This window comes from Pogoniulus pusillus, chromosome 30, assembly GCF_015220805.1.
Source record: "Pogoniulus pusillus isolate bPogPus1 chromosome 30, bPogPus1.pri, whole genome shotgun sequence".
NCBI lineage: Eukaryota > Metazoa > Chordata > Aves > Piciformes > Lybiidae > Pogoniulus > Pogoniulus pusillus.
The window spans coordinates 13,326,256-13,343,438 of record NC_087293.1 but is presented as its reverse complement, the minus strand read 5'-3'; the positions used below and the strand labels follow the sequence as shown (position 1 = coordinate 13,343,438).

At 49.6% G+C, this 17,183-nt stretch overlaps 1 protein-coding gene across 2 annotated transcripts in view; it reads left to right on the top strand.

Annotated features, from left to right (window-relative positions):
- TTC28 (tetratricopeptide repeat domain 28) overlaps positions 1-17,183 on the top strand; it is a 104,954-nt gene that overhangs the window by 69,225 nt on the left and 18,546 nt on the right. For both annotated transcript variants that reach the window (XR_010307767.1, XM_064168159.1), the window contains exons 6-12: positions 1,693-3,034; positions 3,380-3,903; positions 5,510-5,619; positions 5,867-5,996; positions 6,416-6,634; positions 8,679-8,844; positions 12,423-12,563. Coding sequence is in view for 1 of the 2 variants with exons in the window: in XM_064168159.1 (XP_064024229.1) it covers positions 1,693-3,034; positions 3,380-3,903; positions 5,510-5,619; positions 5,867-5,996; positions 6,416-6,634; positions 8,679-8,844; positions 12,423-12,563 (2,632 nt within the window). In the remaining variant the exon portion in view is untranslated. The remainder of the gene's footprint in view (positions 1-1,692; positions 3,035-3,379; positions 3,904-5,509; positions 5,620-5,866; positions 5,997-6,415; positions 6,635-8,678; positions 8,845-12,422; positions 12,564-17,183) is intronic.

Below are 17,183 nucleotides of genomic sequence, written 5' to 3'. Positions count from 1 at the left end.
AGTGACTGGGCTACCTCTGCTTCTATCCAAACAAGTCAGACTGCTTCGTGCTGACCTAATGGAACTTGGGGTTTCAATCCTACAGGAGTCCTTAAAAGGAAAAAAGAATCTGTGAGGTGCAAATCGCCTTGGGAAAGCAAATGTCAGCCCTTTGTTCCAGGCTGACTTGGAAAACCTTGGTCTTCACATTTTTCCTTCAGAGTAGAAACCACAAAGATGCTGATGTGCTGGGTCCTGATCACAGCACACTGCTCTTGCTGGTGACTGGGCAAGGCAGCTGACCCACTGCCTCTCTTCTCCCTCAGCCTGTATTTTGGGGTATGGATGTGGATGGAAACAGGAAAGTGCAGGAAAGGTCCTGAAGTGGTCTTCAGGTATCAAGTAACTGTGGCAGCTCTGCAGGATGTGTGTTTGCAGGGCCTGCTGCAGGGGCTACTGGGTCTCCAGGGCTGTTCATGCATCTTTGCAAAGGAGCTGCATTATTAGCAGAGTTTAATTGAAGAATGAGTTGTGATATTAGCAGATTCCCACGTCTCACAGCCAGGACAAGATGATATGGCTGAAATAGAAAAGCAAATGCTTTCTTGCTCAGGGTGTGGAGTATGAGCTCTGGCATCAGCAGGCAGCACTGATGGGAGAAAAACTAAAATAGCATAAGTAAAAAAGAAAGCATGCATTTAGTGAGGGCCGAGTGTCACAGAATCATAGATCCTGCCATTCCATGATTCTGTGGTGCTTGGAATCATAGAATCTGTGATTCTGTGATCCTATGACATCTAGGTTCTGTGATTCCAAGTGTCATAGAATCTGTGATTCTGTGGTTCTATGACATCTAGGTTCTGTGATTCCAAGTGTCATAGAGTCTGTGATTCTGTGGTTCTATGACATCTAGGTTCTGTGATTCCAAGTGTCATAGAATCTGTGATTCTGTGGTTCTATGACATCTAGATTCTGTGATTCCAAGTGTCATAGAGTCTGTGATTCTGTGGTTCTATGACATCTAGGTTCTGTGATTCCAAGTGTCATAGAGTCTGTGATTCTGTGGTTCTATGACATCTAGATTCTATCATTCCAAGTGTCACAGAATCTGTGATTCTGTGGTTCTATGACATCTAGATTCTGTGATTCCAAGTGTCATAGAGTCTGTGATTCTGTGGTTCTATGACATCTAGGTTCTGTGATTCCAAGTGTCATAGAGTCTGTGATTATGTGGTTCTATGACATCTAGATTCTATCATTCCAAGTGTCACAGAATCTGTGATTCTGTGGTTCTATGACATCTAGATTCTATCATTCCAAGTGTCGTGGAATCTGTGATTCTGTGGTTCTATGACATCTAGATTCTATGATTCCAAGCGTCACAGAATCTGAGATTCCATGGTTCTGTGATTCCATGATTCTCTGACACTTGGACCTCATCATATGCACATTTTCTTTTCTATTTATGCTATTTTGTTTTTCCCCCATCAGTGCTGCCTGCTGTGTCCAGTGTGTGCCATGTGTAATCTAAGCCCTTCCTCTGGGCTTTGCCTGTTAGGAGCGAGGAGTCAGTTCCTCTGGGAAGAAGCTGTGCCACGCTGGCATGCTGCGTGGAGGGGACAGGGCTGCAGGGAAGCCGGGGCATGGCAAGGTGTTGCAGGAGGGGTGGCACAGAGTGGGGTTTTCACTGAGCCCATTTCTGCCTCCCTGCAGGAATCATTCACCAGATGAAAGGCGACTACGACACGGCGCTGCGGCTGCACAAGACGCACCTGTCCATAGCTCAGGAGCTGAGCGACTACGCGGCCCAGGGCCGTGCCTACGGCAACATGGGCAACGCTTACAACGCCCTGGGCATGTACGACCAGGCTGTCAAGTACCACCGGCAGGAGCTGCAGATCTCCATGGAAGTCAACGACCGCGCCTCGCAGGCGTCTACGCACGGGAACCTGGCGGTGGCCTACCAGGCGCTGGGTGCCCACGACCGCGCTCTGCAGCACTACCAGAATCACCTCAACATCGCCCGCGAGCTGCGCGACATCCAGAGCGAAGCGCGGGCCCTCAGCAACCTGGGCAACTTCCACTGCTCGCGCGGAGAGTACGCGCAGGCAGCCCCCTACTACGAGCAGTACCTGCGCCTCTCGCCGGAGCTGCAGGACATGGAAGGGGAGGGGAAGGTTTGCCATAACCTTGGCTATGCCCACTACTGCCTCGGGAACTATGAGGAAGCTGTCAAGTACTACGAGCAGGACCTTGCCTTAGCGAAGGATCTTCACGACAAGCTGAGCCAAGCCAAAGCCTACTGCAACCTGGGCTTGGCCTTCAAAGCCTTGATGGACTTCAACAAAGCAGAGGAGTGTCAAAAGTACTTGTTGTCACTGGCCCAATCTCTGAACAATTCCCAGGCCAAATTTCGAGCTCTGGGAAACTTGGGGGATATTTTTGTCTGTAAAAAAGACGTAAATGGTGCAATAAAGTTTTATGAGCAGCAGTTGAGCTTAGCCCATCATGTTAAAGACAGGAGACTGGAAGCCAGTGCCTACGCAGCCTTGGGCTCTGCATACAGAATGATCCAGAAGTGTGACAAGGCTCTGGGTTACCACACGCAGGAGCTGGAGGTGTACCAGGAGCTGGGAGATCTGCCGGGTGAGTGCCGAGCGCACGGGCACCTCGCCGCAGTGTACATGGCGCTTGGGAAGTACACCATGGCTTTCAAGTGTTACGAAGAGCAGCTGGAGCTCGGGCAGAAGCTGAAGGACCCCAGCATAGAAGCCCAAGTCTACGGTAACATGGGCATTACCAAGATGAACATGAATGTCATGGAGGAAGCTATTGGCTATTTCGAGCAGCAGCTGGCCATGCTGCAGCAGCTCAGCGGAAACGAATCTGTGCTAGATCGGGGCCGAGCGTATGGGAACCTGGGAGATTGTTACGAGGCTCTGGGAGACTTTGAGGAAGCTATAAAGTATTATGAGCAGTACCTGTCTGTGGCACAGAGCTTGAACCGTATGCAAGACCAGGCAAAGGCCTACCGGGGCTTGGGCAACGGGCACAGGTAAGGAGCACTGTGTTTGTATGCTCATGGCAGACAGTGCAGTGTGGACAGAGGCAGGTGGGGTGGCCTCGTTTGGCTGCTGTGTGTGGGGATGTGGCACAGGGGCGAGGAGCAGAGTCCTCTGGGTGTGAGGGACTCAGCTGCCAGCTGCAATAATGGAGCTGATGTTGCTCTGGCCTAGAGGAAGAGAGGTTTGTAGGGTGGTGGAAAGAGGTTAATTCAAAGGTGGTGAGGATGGCTCCTGGGGAAGGTGATTTGTCTCTGCTTGAAAGGCTTGAGCTGGCCTCTGGAGGAAATGACAAATCCTCTCCTTCCAAGAAAATAAATGCTGTTGTTTTCTTCTAGGGCTATGGGGAGTTTGCAGCAGGCTCTGGTGTGCTTCGAGAAGCGGCTTGTGGTGGCACATGAGCTGGGGGAGGCATTTAACAAGGCCCAGGCCTACGGGGAGCTGGGCAGCCTGCACAGCCAGCTGGGCAACTACGAGCAGGCCATTTCTTGCCTGGAGCGCCAGCTGAACATCGCCCGGGAGATGAAGGACCGAGCGCTGGAGAGCGACGCTGCCTGCGGCCTCGGCGGCGTCTACCAGCAGATGGGCGAGTACGACACGGCCCTGCAGTACCACCAGCTGGACCTGCAGATTGCCGAGGAGACCAACAACCCCACCTGCCAAGGCAGGGCCTACGGCAACCTGGGCCTGACCTACGAGTCCTTGGGCACCTACGAGAGGGCAGTGGTCTATCAGGAGCAGCACCTCAGCATTGCGGCACAGATGAACGACCTCGTAGCCAAAACCATGTCCTACAGCAGCCTGGGGAGGACTCATCATGCCTTGCAGAACTACTCTCAGGCTGTGATGTACCTGCAAGAAGGTAAGAGCTTGAATTATGGCACGCAGCATGTAGTGGTAGGTGCAGAGGGAAGCCTGAAGGCATAGAGAGCAGCAAGGTACCGTGAGCGCAGCACTAAGAGGGTGTTTGGCAGTGGTCTTTGATGCAGAGGAGCTTGCAGACATCCATAGCTACTGAGTGTCCATGAGTTGCTGGCCAAGCAGGCCATTATGGTCAGACAAAGCCTTCCTGATGTCCTGTAGGGGAAGCCTGAAGGCATAGAAAGCAGCAAGGTACCGTGAGCGTGGCACTAAGAGGATGTTTGGCAGTGGTGTTTGGTGCAAAAGAGCTTGCAGACATCCATAGCTACTGCTGACTGTCCATGAGTTGCTGGCCAAGCAGGCTGTTATGGTCAGAGACTTCCTGATGTCCTGTAGAGAAAGCATTGCAGAGCAGGATCTGTGCCTTCCTGGAGGCAACTCAGCCAGCTTTGATCTTGAGCCCAGATTGCACCTGGCAGGGTTTGTGCCTGAGCCTAGAAGCTGTAAGCCTTTGCTATAAGTAGCATTGCATACCAGGAGCTGGCTCTGGGGAAACCACATCAGGTTGTGATGGATCTCTCTGGTCCTGAGAGGAGGTCTCAAACTGATGTGTGCCTTGCTGATAGCCACCTGGCTTTTCCTTCTGCGTTCAAGGGTGAGTGTCCTCTAAGCTGTGAGGGGAAGCAAATTATGTTGGATAGGAAGGTGAGGGAGGAGGTTCAGGCCTTGGTGTCCAGAAGCCATCTGCTACTGTTGAGCACTGGGTCCCACACTGGCTTGTGAGTTGCACTGCTACAAGGGTTTCCAGCATGCAAGCAAGCATCTGTTCAAGGTGGTCACAGCTCTCTGATGGAGGAGATGAGCAGCGTAGCTGGAGCGTATGAAGCTGGAAGCTGAAGGATTAATTATGTCAGTTAGTTTTTCCTGAAACTGACCTTGGCAGGATTCCAGTGTGCTGAGGGAATTCAATTAAGTTGGAAGGGGAGAAATTAAATACAGCTCCTTCTCCTGGTGTGACACAGAATTCCTGAAAAGCCTGCAAATGCTAGCGGCTGCTGAGCTGCCTGGTTCTGGCCAGGGCCCCTGCTCCTCAGTCCCTGAGAAACTGAGGTGCCTAAGAGGAGATGTGCCTGTTGTCAGCAGGGCCCACTGAGGCAAGGGGTGTGGAGTGTGGCTGAAGGAGGGACACCACAGAAGGTGCTTCTGAAAGTGAAATGAACTCCAGGTTCTTCATGCCAGAACTCTGCCCTCTGCTCTGGCTCAGTTCGGAAACCAGTACTTGAGCCTTCCAGGAGGCTGGGCAGAGCTGGTGGGAGATGAGGCAGTAATGTGGGAGGAGGTGCCTGTTCTGGCTGTTTGGCAGCTCAGTGTGGTTGTGTTTGTGTGACTTTTAAGGTTTTATAGCCTCCTAGAGGCTTAGTGAGTGGGTCTTGGGGGAACTGCAGGAGTCAGCTCAGGTAAGGAGGGCATAGTCCATGGCAATGTCTGTCCTGGTGAGGCACCTCATATGCTGGTGCCAGGTCAAGTGTCAGCCCTGCTTGGGGTGCTATGGAGGCATAAGTGCTCACTGGGCAACCTGGCCTCCTCTCACCCTGACTGCTTTCCAGGATTGAGGCTGGCAGAGCAGCTGGGACGCAGAGAAGACGAAGCCAAAATCCGCCACGGCCTTGGTCTCTCCCTCTGGGCGAGTGGGAATTTGGAGGAGGCTCAGCACCAGGTACTGTGGACTGCCCTGTGCTGGGGGCTTGTGTGCTCAGAGCCCTTCGGGTCACTTTTCTCCCCAGGGCGGGAGGCAGATGGCTGGAGCATCCTGAGCTGACTCAGGCCCATGCTCCATCAGAAGTCACCTCCCCTCTGTTAGGCATTCTGCCTTAGAGAATGCTTGCCCTGGGTCCTCCTGCTTTCCCAGCTAGTGCTTTGTGCTGTGCCTATGAGTAAGTGACTGTGGCTGTTTCCCATCCCAGCTGTACCGGGCCTCAGCACTGTTTGAAACCATCCGCCACGAGGTGCAGCTGAGCACAGACTACAAACTGTCTCTCTTTGACCTGCAAACATCTTCCTACCAGGCCCTGCAGCGAGTACTTGTCAGTCTCGGTAAGAAATGCCATCATACAGTGACCTGAATTCCAAGCTCATGCCAAGAGTTCAGCTGAAGCTGGAGGGAGAGGGCAGTTCATGATACTTCCTTTACTCATCATCTGTCTGAGCGTTTCTTTGCCAGGACAGAAATAAAGGTGTCCTACTTTGGGTTTCAGGCACCTCTGAGTCTTCTTTCTTGCCTCCTCCATTCATTTGCCTCTCTGTGGCTCATTCTTCTATGCATTGTGTTCTTATCTGCAGCCAAGATGATCTGGGGCACTACTCCAGCTCAAACTGCTCTTTCCACAAATAAGTGCTGTGGCTCTGCTTCCCCAGGTTTTAGTTGAGGTTGGGATAGCAGCTGCCCCTGTTCCTGCACACTGTGCTGCAGGCCATATGGCTGCCAGGTCTGAGTGCTGGCTTTATCTTTCCAGGTCACCACGATGAGGCATTGGCAGTAGCAGAGAGAGGACGAACGAGGGCATTTGCTGATCTGCTTGTGGAACGTCAGACTGGGCAGCAGGACTCTGATCCCTATTCTCCAGTTACCATTGACCAGGTCCTGGAGACAGTGAATGGCCAAAGGGGGCTTGTTCTCTACTACTCACTGGCTGCAGGTTATCTGTACAGCTGGCTGCTGGCTCCTGGGGCAGGTAGGTTCTTTGTGGAGATGAGAGCCTGTGAACACGCCTTGCAAAGGGAGAATTGCACCATTTGTAGCTAGCAATGAGCCTGGGACCAGAGTGGACACATGAGGGAATCCTTTCTATCTCATACCTTAGAGCTGAATAGGCTGAAGACTGTGGCACAGCCACAGCAAAGTGGCATAGAAGTGCTTATTCAGGGCTTTGATGTTCACCTGGAGATGAATATGTTCCACGTGTTTAATATTTCCATTTTTCAGCCTCCAATCCGTATGTATTTCCCACAGGGCAGAGCAGTAATGAGATTCCAAGTATGTTGGCTTTGTGACAATCTTCTATGCATAAGAATCCCTACTTTAATTATATTTCTGTGCTTTATCCCTCCAAAAGCTTTTGACATTTATTCACTGAAGTGGATTGCAGAAAACAGAAGGGCGTCCCCACTCCCCGATATGCCATTGAACTGCCTGATCCTCTGAATTCTCCTTTCATGAATGTGGAAACACTTATCACAGAGGAGCAAGGAGGATTAATTTGAAGAGGATTGCTTTTTGCAGGCAGCTGTTGTTCATTATCTAATAAAACGATGACTGTAGATTTTCATGAGTTCTTTCTGGATATAATTTAATAATTGCAGCCCTTCACCATGACAAAGCTAAAGAGATAAAAAACACTGTTTAGACTGCACCAAAAATGCCTTGGGAAGGGAAGCAAACATTCACATGTGTCTGACCTTGGATGGGATGACAGTGACTGGAAGACTGGCTTTTGGAGGGTGTTTTACCATGTTGCATGTGTGAGTGTAAGATGGTGGTGTCCTGCTCTGCATTCAGTCACTAACTGGCTCCTCAGGCCTGTAATTAGCACAGTAAATTAGCTAGCCAGTAATCCTGTAGTGTTAGCAGTAAGCTGAGCTTGCTAACATTGTATGGTTTGCCACTAGACTTCAGGGCCAGTCTGCTCTTCACTTGAAATGGGTCTTGTAGGAAAACACTGCTCAGGTACATGGGTTTGTGACTGCCTCCTTTAACACTCTGCCAGGTGCTGGGAAGGAGAGAGACTATTGTGCTTCAAGGATTTCACCTGAGCAGCTTTGCTGGGAGCTTTTCAGTAGTGACTTCAGCCCAGCCATGGTCACCAAATCTTGTTTAGTCAGTGCTGCTGGAGGGAGCAGCTTCAGTGGTAGCCCAGGATTGTTTTTACCCCATTGATTGCCTTTTTGCTGGCTCTATTTGCTGCTGTTGCTGTGGAAGGAGTTGCTTTAATTTTTATTCCTCCACTCTTCTTAACTGGTTTAATAATTTATGCTCTCAAGGCAAACAGGGCATCCAGAGCAGCCTTTTAGCTGTTGATCACAGGCTGTAGAATTAATTATATGGGGAAGGATATGATGGTCTGAGTGGAGGAAGGTTTTATCTGCAGCAGTAGTTGAATTCTTCCCTTGCTGTTTTGTGTCTTTCATCTGGTTTAGCCATTGTGAAGTGCTGGCTTTTAATATTTCACTGTGCATTAATCCATCTTTTTCTTTCTTGCTGTATAATGTATTTTCATGCATATGAGTGAAATGAAAACTCTTTGTGTGATGTGAGGAGGTTCTGCTCTACTAATAACACTCTTGTTCAGCGTTTGAGCCTCGTGTGTTCAATTTACCTGATCAGAGGCTGCTAATAGGTATTTTCTGCATGCATCTATTGAAATGTGGGTTGCATTGGATGAAAAACTCACATTGAAATGCGAGTTACTCACATTGGATAAAAAATCTGTTGTATAATTTATATGAGAATGGTGCAATAACAAACGGCAGTCTGAGCATCTCGTAAAAGCACTGCTCTGCCTTTGTACCCCTGAGCCATCCTCTGCAAAGTACAAAACCAGAGTTTAAAAGCAAGGCTGTAATGATGCTGGCAAGGCCCCGTGGAGACATGGCACGCACTGCTTTGCCCCAGTCGTGCTGCAAATGCCAAGTGCTCACAGCCCTGTCACTTCCTAGGCGGTTGCTGGCAGCACTCTTCCTGCCCTGCAGGAGTAACCTCGTGATTCTGGTGCCTTGCAGGGATTCTGAAGTTCCACGAGCATTATCTGGGTGACAGCCTGACAGAGAATGCTGGGGACTTCCAGGAAGCCAGCAGCGGGAGCCTGCAGACAATGACCAACTCGGCACTGGAGCAGTTCATCGCCAGCGTGCGCGAGGCGCTGGGGGTGGACTCCTACTACACCCGGTAAGCTGAGGGCTCAGACACCCTGTGCTCTGCTCTCCCACCTGGAAGCACCTTACAGCAGTTTGGGGTGAGCTAGTCTGAGAACTGAGAGTGAGAGTAGAGGCAAAGCTTCATTGCAGCAACGACAAGAAAAAGCTTCATTTCTGTATCCATGGCTGCTTTTCCTGCTGCGTGACTGTACATGCACATGCAAACAAGTTCTGAACCCATGGGCTGGGTAATGAAGCCACAGGCTGGATGAGGAGGCAGGTGCTATGTCTGGCTGTATATGGGCAGATTCCAGCCTACTTAAGAGTTCCCAGTGTAATTAATTTCCTTTCAAGGGTTTACTTATGAAAAACTGGGAATACCATAGGAATTCTGCTCCCTTCCAAATATGTTCCCTTGTGGCTAGAGCTGAGTAAATAATTCACAGTGAATTAATCCATCTGATGAATTTAAGCAGAGGGAGTAATCTTACTCCAGTCCATTACTTAGAGGTCCCACATCTATGCTTTCTGCTATTTTTTTCTCCTAGGGGCTTATCACAAATCACATTTTTTTTACTTAGTTATGCTCAGTCTCATGACTGATACCTGATTTATTGATTGGATGAGTACAAATACAGTGTCCCTACTGATGTTTGCAACTAGTCTTTCTTTGACTGCTTCCACCTGAGAAGCAGAGTTGGGGATGTCCCTGTCATCATTTGCTTTCTGTGTAGAGTGTGCAGGGTAAAGGATGTGGTGACAACTTGCTGTTGTAAGTGAACCTTGCTATGTAGTCAGGAATGTCTGAGTCCAGATGGACAACTTCTATCTAGAGAAAAACTTATCTGCTTCACTGCCCTTGTCTCCAAAACAGGAAGCAGTGTCAGAGTGATCCATGTGGTTCTGCAGCTAGATAAAGACATGAGTCTGAGGTTTAATGTCTCTCCTGAGGGTTTTTCTTCCCATGGGATAGCTCCACAATGATTTTCTTTTTCCTTTCTGGTGGTCTGGCTGCTTTCTCTAAACATTTCTGTAACCACAACACCTCTAATCCGTAAGATTCAAGATATGAAATGATTTGGAAAAATCCATATCATTATTCTGAAAACTTGTGATGAAGATGGTGTTTGATCCTGTTCATCTGAGCGTGGCACTGGAGCCTGGGAGCTCCTTTGGAAGGTCACTGCACCACTAGGGGAGAGTGACCTTTAGTCAGCTGGCAAGAGAGGACTTCAGGGCAGGGTTGCTTCCTCCAAGGGGTGAATATTGGCAGAGTGACAAGAGGGGGAAAACCTCAGGGTGAATTGATTCCATCTACCCTTCTCTTAAAGCATCAGGGTTGCCTGATTCAGAAGGTTGCATCTTACTCCACATGTGGATGGTTGAATCTTATCTGTAGAGATGCATGCACACAGCTGAAATCTGCGGCGTGTCTCCTGTAAGAGATTTGCAGATACTGTTGTCACTTCCATTAACCATTTGTCACCACAGATTCACCTCCTGCAAAGGGAGTCCTTCAGTCTTTAGGTTCTGGGATGAGTTTTTAATTTACTGTGATGTCAGCCTCCTCCTCTCTTCGTGGTGATGGTAGTGGTATGGTTTTGGTTAGGGATTCTGGGTTTAATGCTTGTCTCTGAGATCATTGGGCTGGTGTGGTGTGATCACAGGCAGAAGCTCTTTCTCCACTTCAAAATTACATGAAGGGAGTTAAATAAACAAATCTTGTCAGTTCCATGTGGGTGAATGTTATGTTCTGCTCTGAAACTTGTTTCCCACATGAATCTGGTGCTTCCCTACAGCACTGCTGACTGCTACCATGTTCCAGCTCACCAGACCCTGAGAGAAGCTGTCATCTGCAGGGCCTGGAACCTGTCCACTGCCTACCAGTGAAGAACAGAGGGATTTAAATATGCAGAGCACTCATTACTTTTGATTTCTTAGTTCATAGCTTGCTTAAGTGCACTGTAGTTTTGTGCTGTTGGGTTCAAATCGAAGGGCCATGGCCTTCCCCAATGCTGTAAGCGTGCTTGCTTTCCCCTTTCCTGCTCCCAGAGAGGAAGGGATGCTGTCATGGGATGGGTCATCAAGTTTGGGCTGTGTGGTGGTGTTCAGTTCCACACTGCAGCCTTCACTTTCTGTGGGGAATGGTTCCTTTCAGCTGGACTGATTAAACTGACCAATAACTTATACCTGCCCTCCCCACACGGCTGAAATTTACCAGAGCAGCTCAGTAAGGTAAAGCTGCATTCACAGCAAAGCAAACTTTACAAGCATCTATACACACTATATTTACAAGTATGGGCAGCAAGGCTGGTGAGAGAGTCTGGAGCACAGCCCTTTGAGGAGAGGCTGAGGGAGCTGGGGGTGTGCAGCCTGCAGAAGAGGATGCTCAGGGCAGAGCTCATTGCTGTCTGCAACTACCTGAAGGGAGGCTGTAGCCAGCTGGGGTTGGGCTCTGCTGCCAGGCAGCCAGCAACAGAAGAAGGGGGGACAGTCTCAAGTTGTGCCAGAGGAGGTCTAGGCTGGATGTTAGGAGGAAGTTGTTGTCAGAGAGAGTGATTGGCATTGGAATGGGCTGCCCAGGGAGGTGGTGGAGTTGCCGTGCCTGGAGGTGTTCAAGAAAAGCCTGGCTGAGGCACTTAGTGCCATGGTCTGGTTGATTGAATAGAGCTGGGTGCTAGGTTGGACTGGATGAGCTTGGAGGTCTCTTCCAACCTGGTTGATTCCATGATTTACAATTATATACAAAGTAGAAATACTACAGAAATCCAAATTCCCTCCTGGACAAAGAAACTGCCCAGAAGGGGCTCAAAGCCTCTCTCTCTCTTCCTTCCCAGACAGAAACCAAAACAACCAGCAAAGCTTTGTTGTTATCTGGTTAGCCAAGGTTAGTGGAAGATAGTAGAGAGGAGTGAAGGGGATGTGAAAGGGAGAAGCATCCCAGAGCAAAGAGGGGCAAATGACTTATTTTGGCTTTTTATCCCTTTCAGCAAACCAATGAATGAAACAGACTTCATCATTATTTCCTTTTTATAACCAATGATTTAATTTCGGTCATTAAAATATTCCAATTAGCCTCACACCAGCACAGGTTCTTGCTGCTGTCCTAATGGCTTTGACAGAGTAAATTCTTTTTGTTTCTTTTGTGCTTTCCCTGTTTGTGTAACAGAAGCAGCAACACAGCTCCCTTTTTTATGTTGGGCTTTGTGGTGAAGGAAACATTCAGAGCTTGGAGGTTTTCCAGTGGATATGAAAGGGTGCACTAGCACATGTTCTTAGGCAAATTAAAGGCTTTGTTGGTGTTCCTTGCAGACCCACAGCTTGAAAATTCCATACCTGCAGTGCATGGGAATTGGAGTCCTGTATCTCCATCAGCCTGTGTCCACCCTTTAAACTGGAGAATGCCCAAGAGAAGAAGAGGAAATGGGATTTTAACTCTCCTGTATGCCTAACAGGAGGAGGTGGTGCAGTCCAAGGGAAATTTGAATGTAGCATTTGGTTGAGATTGTATCTGAAAAGCATTTTCTCTCAAACTGTCTGAACATTTGTCACAAAGCTGTTGCTGTGTCTTGCATGAATGACTCCTTCACCCTGCTGCTCTCCCTGCAGAGCCTGTGCCAGCAGCGAGACCGAGAGTGAAGCTGGGGATATCATGGACCAGCAGTTTGAGGAGATTAATAACAAGCTGAACTCAATGACTGACCCAACTGGCTTCCTGAGGATGGTCAGCAGGAACAACCTCTTGAACAGGTGAGAATACAGCACTGTACTGTGGACATCAGTAAGCAGAGAGAGGCCTCTTGCAATTCAGAGGCCTCTGAATTGCAAGTTTAGGGAGCAGCTGATGCCAGTACTTGTGGTCTCCCTGTTGTCCTGAGTTATGGGGGTGCAGAGCAGCAAATTGATACTGTCCTTTTACAAGTTGCAGTAGCCTCCATTCCTCACAGCATGGATGTATGGAGAAAACTCAGCATCTCTCTTAGGGATGAGGTGAGGTCTGTATGTTAGTTCTGTGCAGCACTCTTCCCTTCTGAGCAGAGGGGCCCACAGGCATTTCCCTTCTGTCCTTTCTTTCTGTGTTCCTGTGCAGTGAGAATTTCAGTCTCCTTCATCTTTCTTGTTGCATTTTCCTTCTGATGGGATTAAAAATCTGTTACCACCTAGTGTGCAGCATGTGTCCAGCCTGAAAGTTTCAGGTGCCTGATGGCCTTCTACAGAGAGGTACTCTCTTGAGGACTGGTTTTCTTCTATGGGCTCAAGTGTTGGATGTGAGGGACCAAGAAGCCCTGCCAGATTCTGGAAGGGCATGAGGTCCTCTTACTTCCTTCTTTGGAGGGAGAAATTTTCAGTAGGGAGGAGGCAGGACATGTGCCTTTTGTGGGCAGGAGGACCTTGGGCATAGCAAAGAACTAGACAGGACTGTTTCACTTAACTCAGCAGCTTGGTCTGGGAGATGTAGGGGATGGCATCTTTGTTGTGTCTCTAGATGAATTTGTGTCTCTAGATGAATCCGATAACTTAAGGTGAGAAGCCAGCAAGGACTTGTCAACCGTTGTTAGCTGGTGACTGTCCTGAGGGGCAGCTGGTTTGAATTTGCTCTTCTGACCAAGCTCTTCTTGACTGTCAGAACAATTGCAGGGAACCTCTGTTTGGTGCCTGCTGTCTGTGACTGTGGAGCTTGGAGCTCTCTGCTTGTTAAGGACAGGCTTGTTTCTGTTGATCTGAACTCCTGTGCTAATTAGCTGGAATGTGCTGTGTTTCCAGCCTGCAGGGCTGCCCTAGCTGCACAGTCTGCACTAATTTTCTACCTTTTACAGTCTGCTCATGTCTCAGTCTTTACATTACTGTGCTGATTAGGGCAAGTATTTGAAAGGACAGAATTTTTCCAGTGTTACCACTGCCCCTGTGGAGAAGGGCTGCATGATGCAACCTGGGGTTTCTGGCTGTACCTGTGTTCTAGCATGGGTTGTGAGCACAGGGTACCCTGTGTCTTTCTTAGCCTGCAGTGTTGTGAGCTGTCAGTGGAGGTGGTGAGCTCTAACAGCATCCACATGAAGCTGGGAGCTGCCTGCTGGCACCAGCAGCTGGCCTACTTTCCTCTCCAGAATCTGCATCCCTATCTGTTCGAGCTGCTGCATCGATGAACTATGAGTACTTCTTGCTAGTTTTGGATCAAACAAGCAGATCCCCAGAGCTGCTGAGATGTTTTGCTGAGTTCATGTAGCTGTAGGTCGATGCTGATTGGTTTGCTGCTGCTGTAGTGCTTCAGAGGGTGGTAAATTGTGGCTCACAGCAGCAGCTGAAGGTATGGCGTCTGTTTGCTTTGGCTTCTGCACTGCAGGGGACAAAGAGAAGTTGGGTCTGCTTGGAGCTGAGAATAAGAGCTTTCTTGCCTTCCCTACTGCCAAGGCAGACCCTGAATTCCTCCTGTGGGGCCTGAATGCATGTTCACATCTTGTGCTTGAATGCTGGAGATGCTCAAGGGAGTTAGTGTGGCTTGGGGCCAGTGCACGTTCCCTCACGCACAGGAGCTGCACATGCTGTTAAGGTCCCAAGTTAGAAGATGAGGCCCTGGAGATGCTGGGATTATGGAACCATTGATGTCTGGCAACAAGTGGGTGACTGAAAGGAAGCCCTTGGTTTTGGGACTGGTTCCCTCTGGCTGCTGTCATCAGGTCACCTGGCTTTTAAGGAGAAAATTGTATGGTTCTTTGGCAGTGCTGCTTAGAAAAGCAAATATGTGGAGAGTTGGCAGTTAACTTCAGGTACTTTGGAGAAAAAATGGGCTTTGGGGGAGAAAGAAGCACTGAAAGGATGCTGCAGTGCTTTCAGTACTGGGAATAGCTCTCTAAGCTGTGGATGTCACTGCTACAGCCCTCAAGATAGTCCCAGTTGCTCATGTGTTTTGCAGCTTCTGATATCTTTGCTCCTTAGGGCTCTTAGACTTTTGTTGGGTTTCCAGATTAAAATTCATTTTCCTTCATGGTAGTCATCTTCTGCTCCAGCAAGGACTTGATCACTACCTGTACATGAATGTAGCTCTTGCACCCTCACTTTGGCCTCTCCACCATCATAGCAATATGGTTTGTCCTCCTTCCATCTGCCTGCAGAAAAGAGTAGAGTTAGTCCTGATGCTGCTCCAAGGGAGCTTCCTTGAAGGCAATTTCTACAGTGCAGCATGGTGAGAATTTATAAAGGCAGACTGGAAGGTAAGGAGCAATGTAACTTGAGATAGGAATTCACCTTTGCCAAGGCCATTGTTATCTCCCAGCTCTGCTGATGATGCAGGGAGTTTATTTTTCCCATCACAGTCAGCATGCTCAGGATCCATGGCCCATGGGAGCTTTCCACAGCAAGCTCATTCGTTCTGTTAGTCCAGCCAGAAGAATCCAGCAGAAGGTGGTTAGAATTCACATGGGGCCTCAACAGCAATGAAAAAGTGGCTGTTGCCAAGATGCTGTTCCATCTTGTGTTCAGAGTTTCATCCTGGAGACCATCACGATGTCTGAACATCTTTCCCCTCTCCTCTTGGCACAGGACTCTGCCTTTGTGCTGAGTTTGGCCCTGTTGGCTGTGCTTATATTGTTGCACAGCAAAGTGCAGCCTGTTGGATGGGGAACCAAGGATGCTGGCCCAGGATGAAGTGAGGTCTTTGGAAGGCAGATAGGACAGCGGTGAGTGGCTGGAGACTCTCTTTAGCTTTCTGGTTCTCCACCATACATGATGCAGCACTGTTGCTGCCCAAGCATAGACCACACAAGCAGAGAGTGCTGGGTGGTCTGTGGGTTTTGTGCAACCACTGGTGGGTTCTGGAGATAATTGTGGATCCTTGAAAGCATCCACAGGGAGCTCATATCTGAATGTTTTCTGGAGCTTCCCACAGCTTGGCATTGTGAGTGTGTCAGGGCACACATCTGAATATGGATTTGGGGCTGCATCTCTAGGAAGAGTCTTTAGGAGGAAGGCTTGCAGAATGTCAGGCCTGATGTATGCCAGCTAAGGCTCTCAGACTCCTGCAGCAGTGTCTGGCCCCCAGTCCACCCCAAGGGCTGCATGTGGTCATGAGCACTCTTTGACTTCTCCAGAGTCCGGATGGGTGCCCAGGCAGGAGCAGCTCTGTGCCAACTCTGTTTGGGATCCTCCCAGCCCGCAAGCAGAACCAGGCCCTGGGAGGTACATGTAGACCAAATCAGTCTGAGCTCAAGGCTTACACGGCCAGGCACTTTCCCCCCATCCTCTGGGCAGTGCTGGGGCCACTGCTTTGTTCTCACATCTCTAGGACAAAGGGCGGAAGCAGCGCTAGGCTGGTGCAGGCAGCCCCCTGTGTGCTGTTTCCTCTGCCTTCTGCAGGTTGTGCTGCCTGATACAAAGGATTATAAATAAGCAGCACTGCAGAGCCTGTGCAGAGGCTTCCAAATGAGGGATTTTACTGTTTCAGAATCAGGGGACCCCTTTACATTGCAAGAGCAAGGTAGAAATGAGCAGGGCAGCATGCCAGAAGCCAGCACACTGTAGTGGGGGCATTGGGCCAAAGGATTCCAAAGTCTCCCTCTTGTCATATAGAAATCACTGGACTCAGGTGCCTGACAAGCCACCTGGAGAGCCATTTGTGTGCAGTGGGTTGGGAGGAAGGGTGGTGGGCTGGCCAGGGCTCCAGGTTTGCTCTGCCTGCTGCAAAAGATCATCTCCCTCTATGTTTTTTCTCACTCTCCTTTGTGTACACAAACACAGGCAAAAGATGTGAAAGATTTATGATAGGGAGGATCGTTGGTGTTGTTCTAATAAAAAGCAATCTGAGTGGTGAAGGAATAAATCTAGAGCTGCTTGGCTGTGAAAGCAAGAGAAGGAGGCTCTGCTGATGAGAGTCTTCAATCCCCTATTCCCAGCAGCCGCTGAGCCAGCTCAGGTCGGTGGGTGCAGGGGGCGAGGCTGGCGAGTGCCGCCTGCTGGCTCCTTGTTGTCACAGAGAGGACCAAGGCTGCTGTGCTGGCACCGGCGCTCTGCCTGCTCACTGCATCCTAGGTGAGCACCAGGGTGCCCCTGCCCTTCTGGACCGGTATATCAGGTGGGATATACTGGAGGGATGCGCTTTGAGCACAGGTTCAGGACAGAGAAAGGTGGGAGGTTGAGAGGGCACAGTGTTAGCTCCTGGTCTGATTTTCAGGTCTCTGCTGCATAAAGTACAGAAAGCACTGAGGGCTGTAAAGTGTGCCTGGCTCAAGCAGCTGCTGCTGCACAGGGGAGCAGAGGGGAGCCACAGTGCTGAGACACTGCTGATCCTGCACTGGACCTGGCACTGCATGTCTCAGCTTCTCGAGTGAGGAGCAGCAGCATCTCTGCATTTGGGAGCTGGGCTGTTGGACTCCAGGC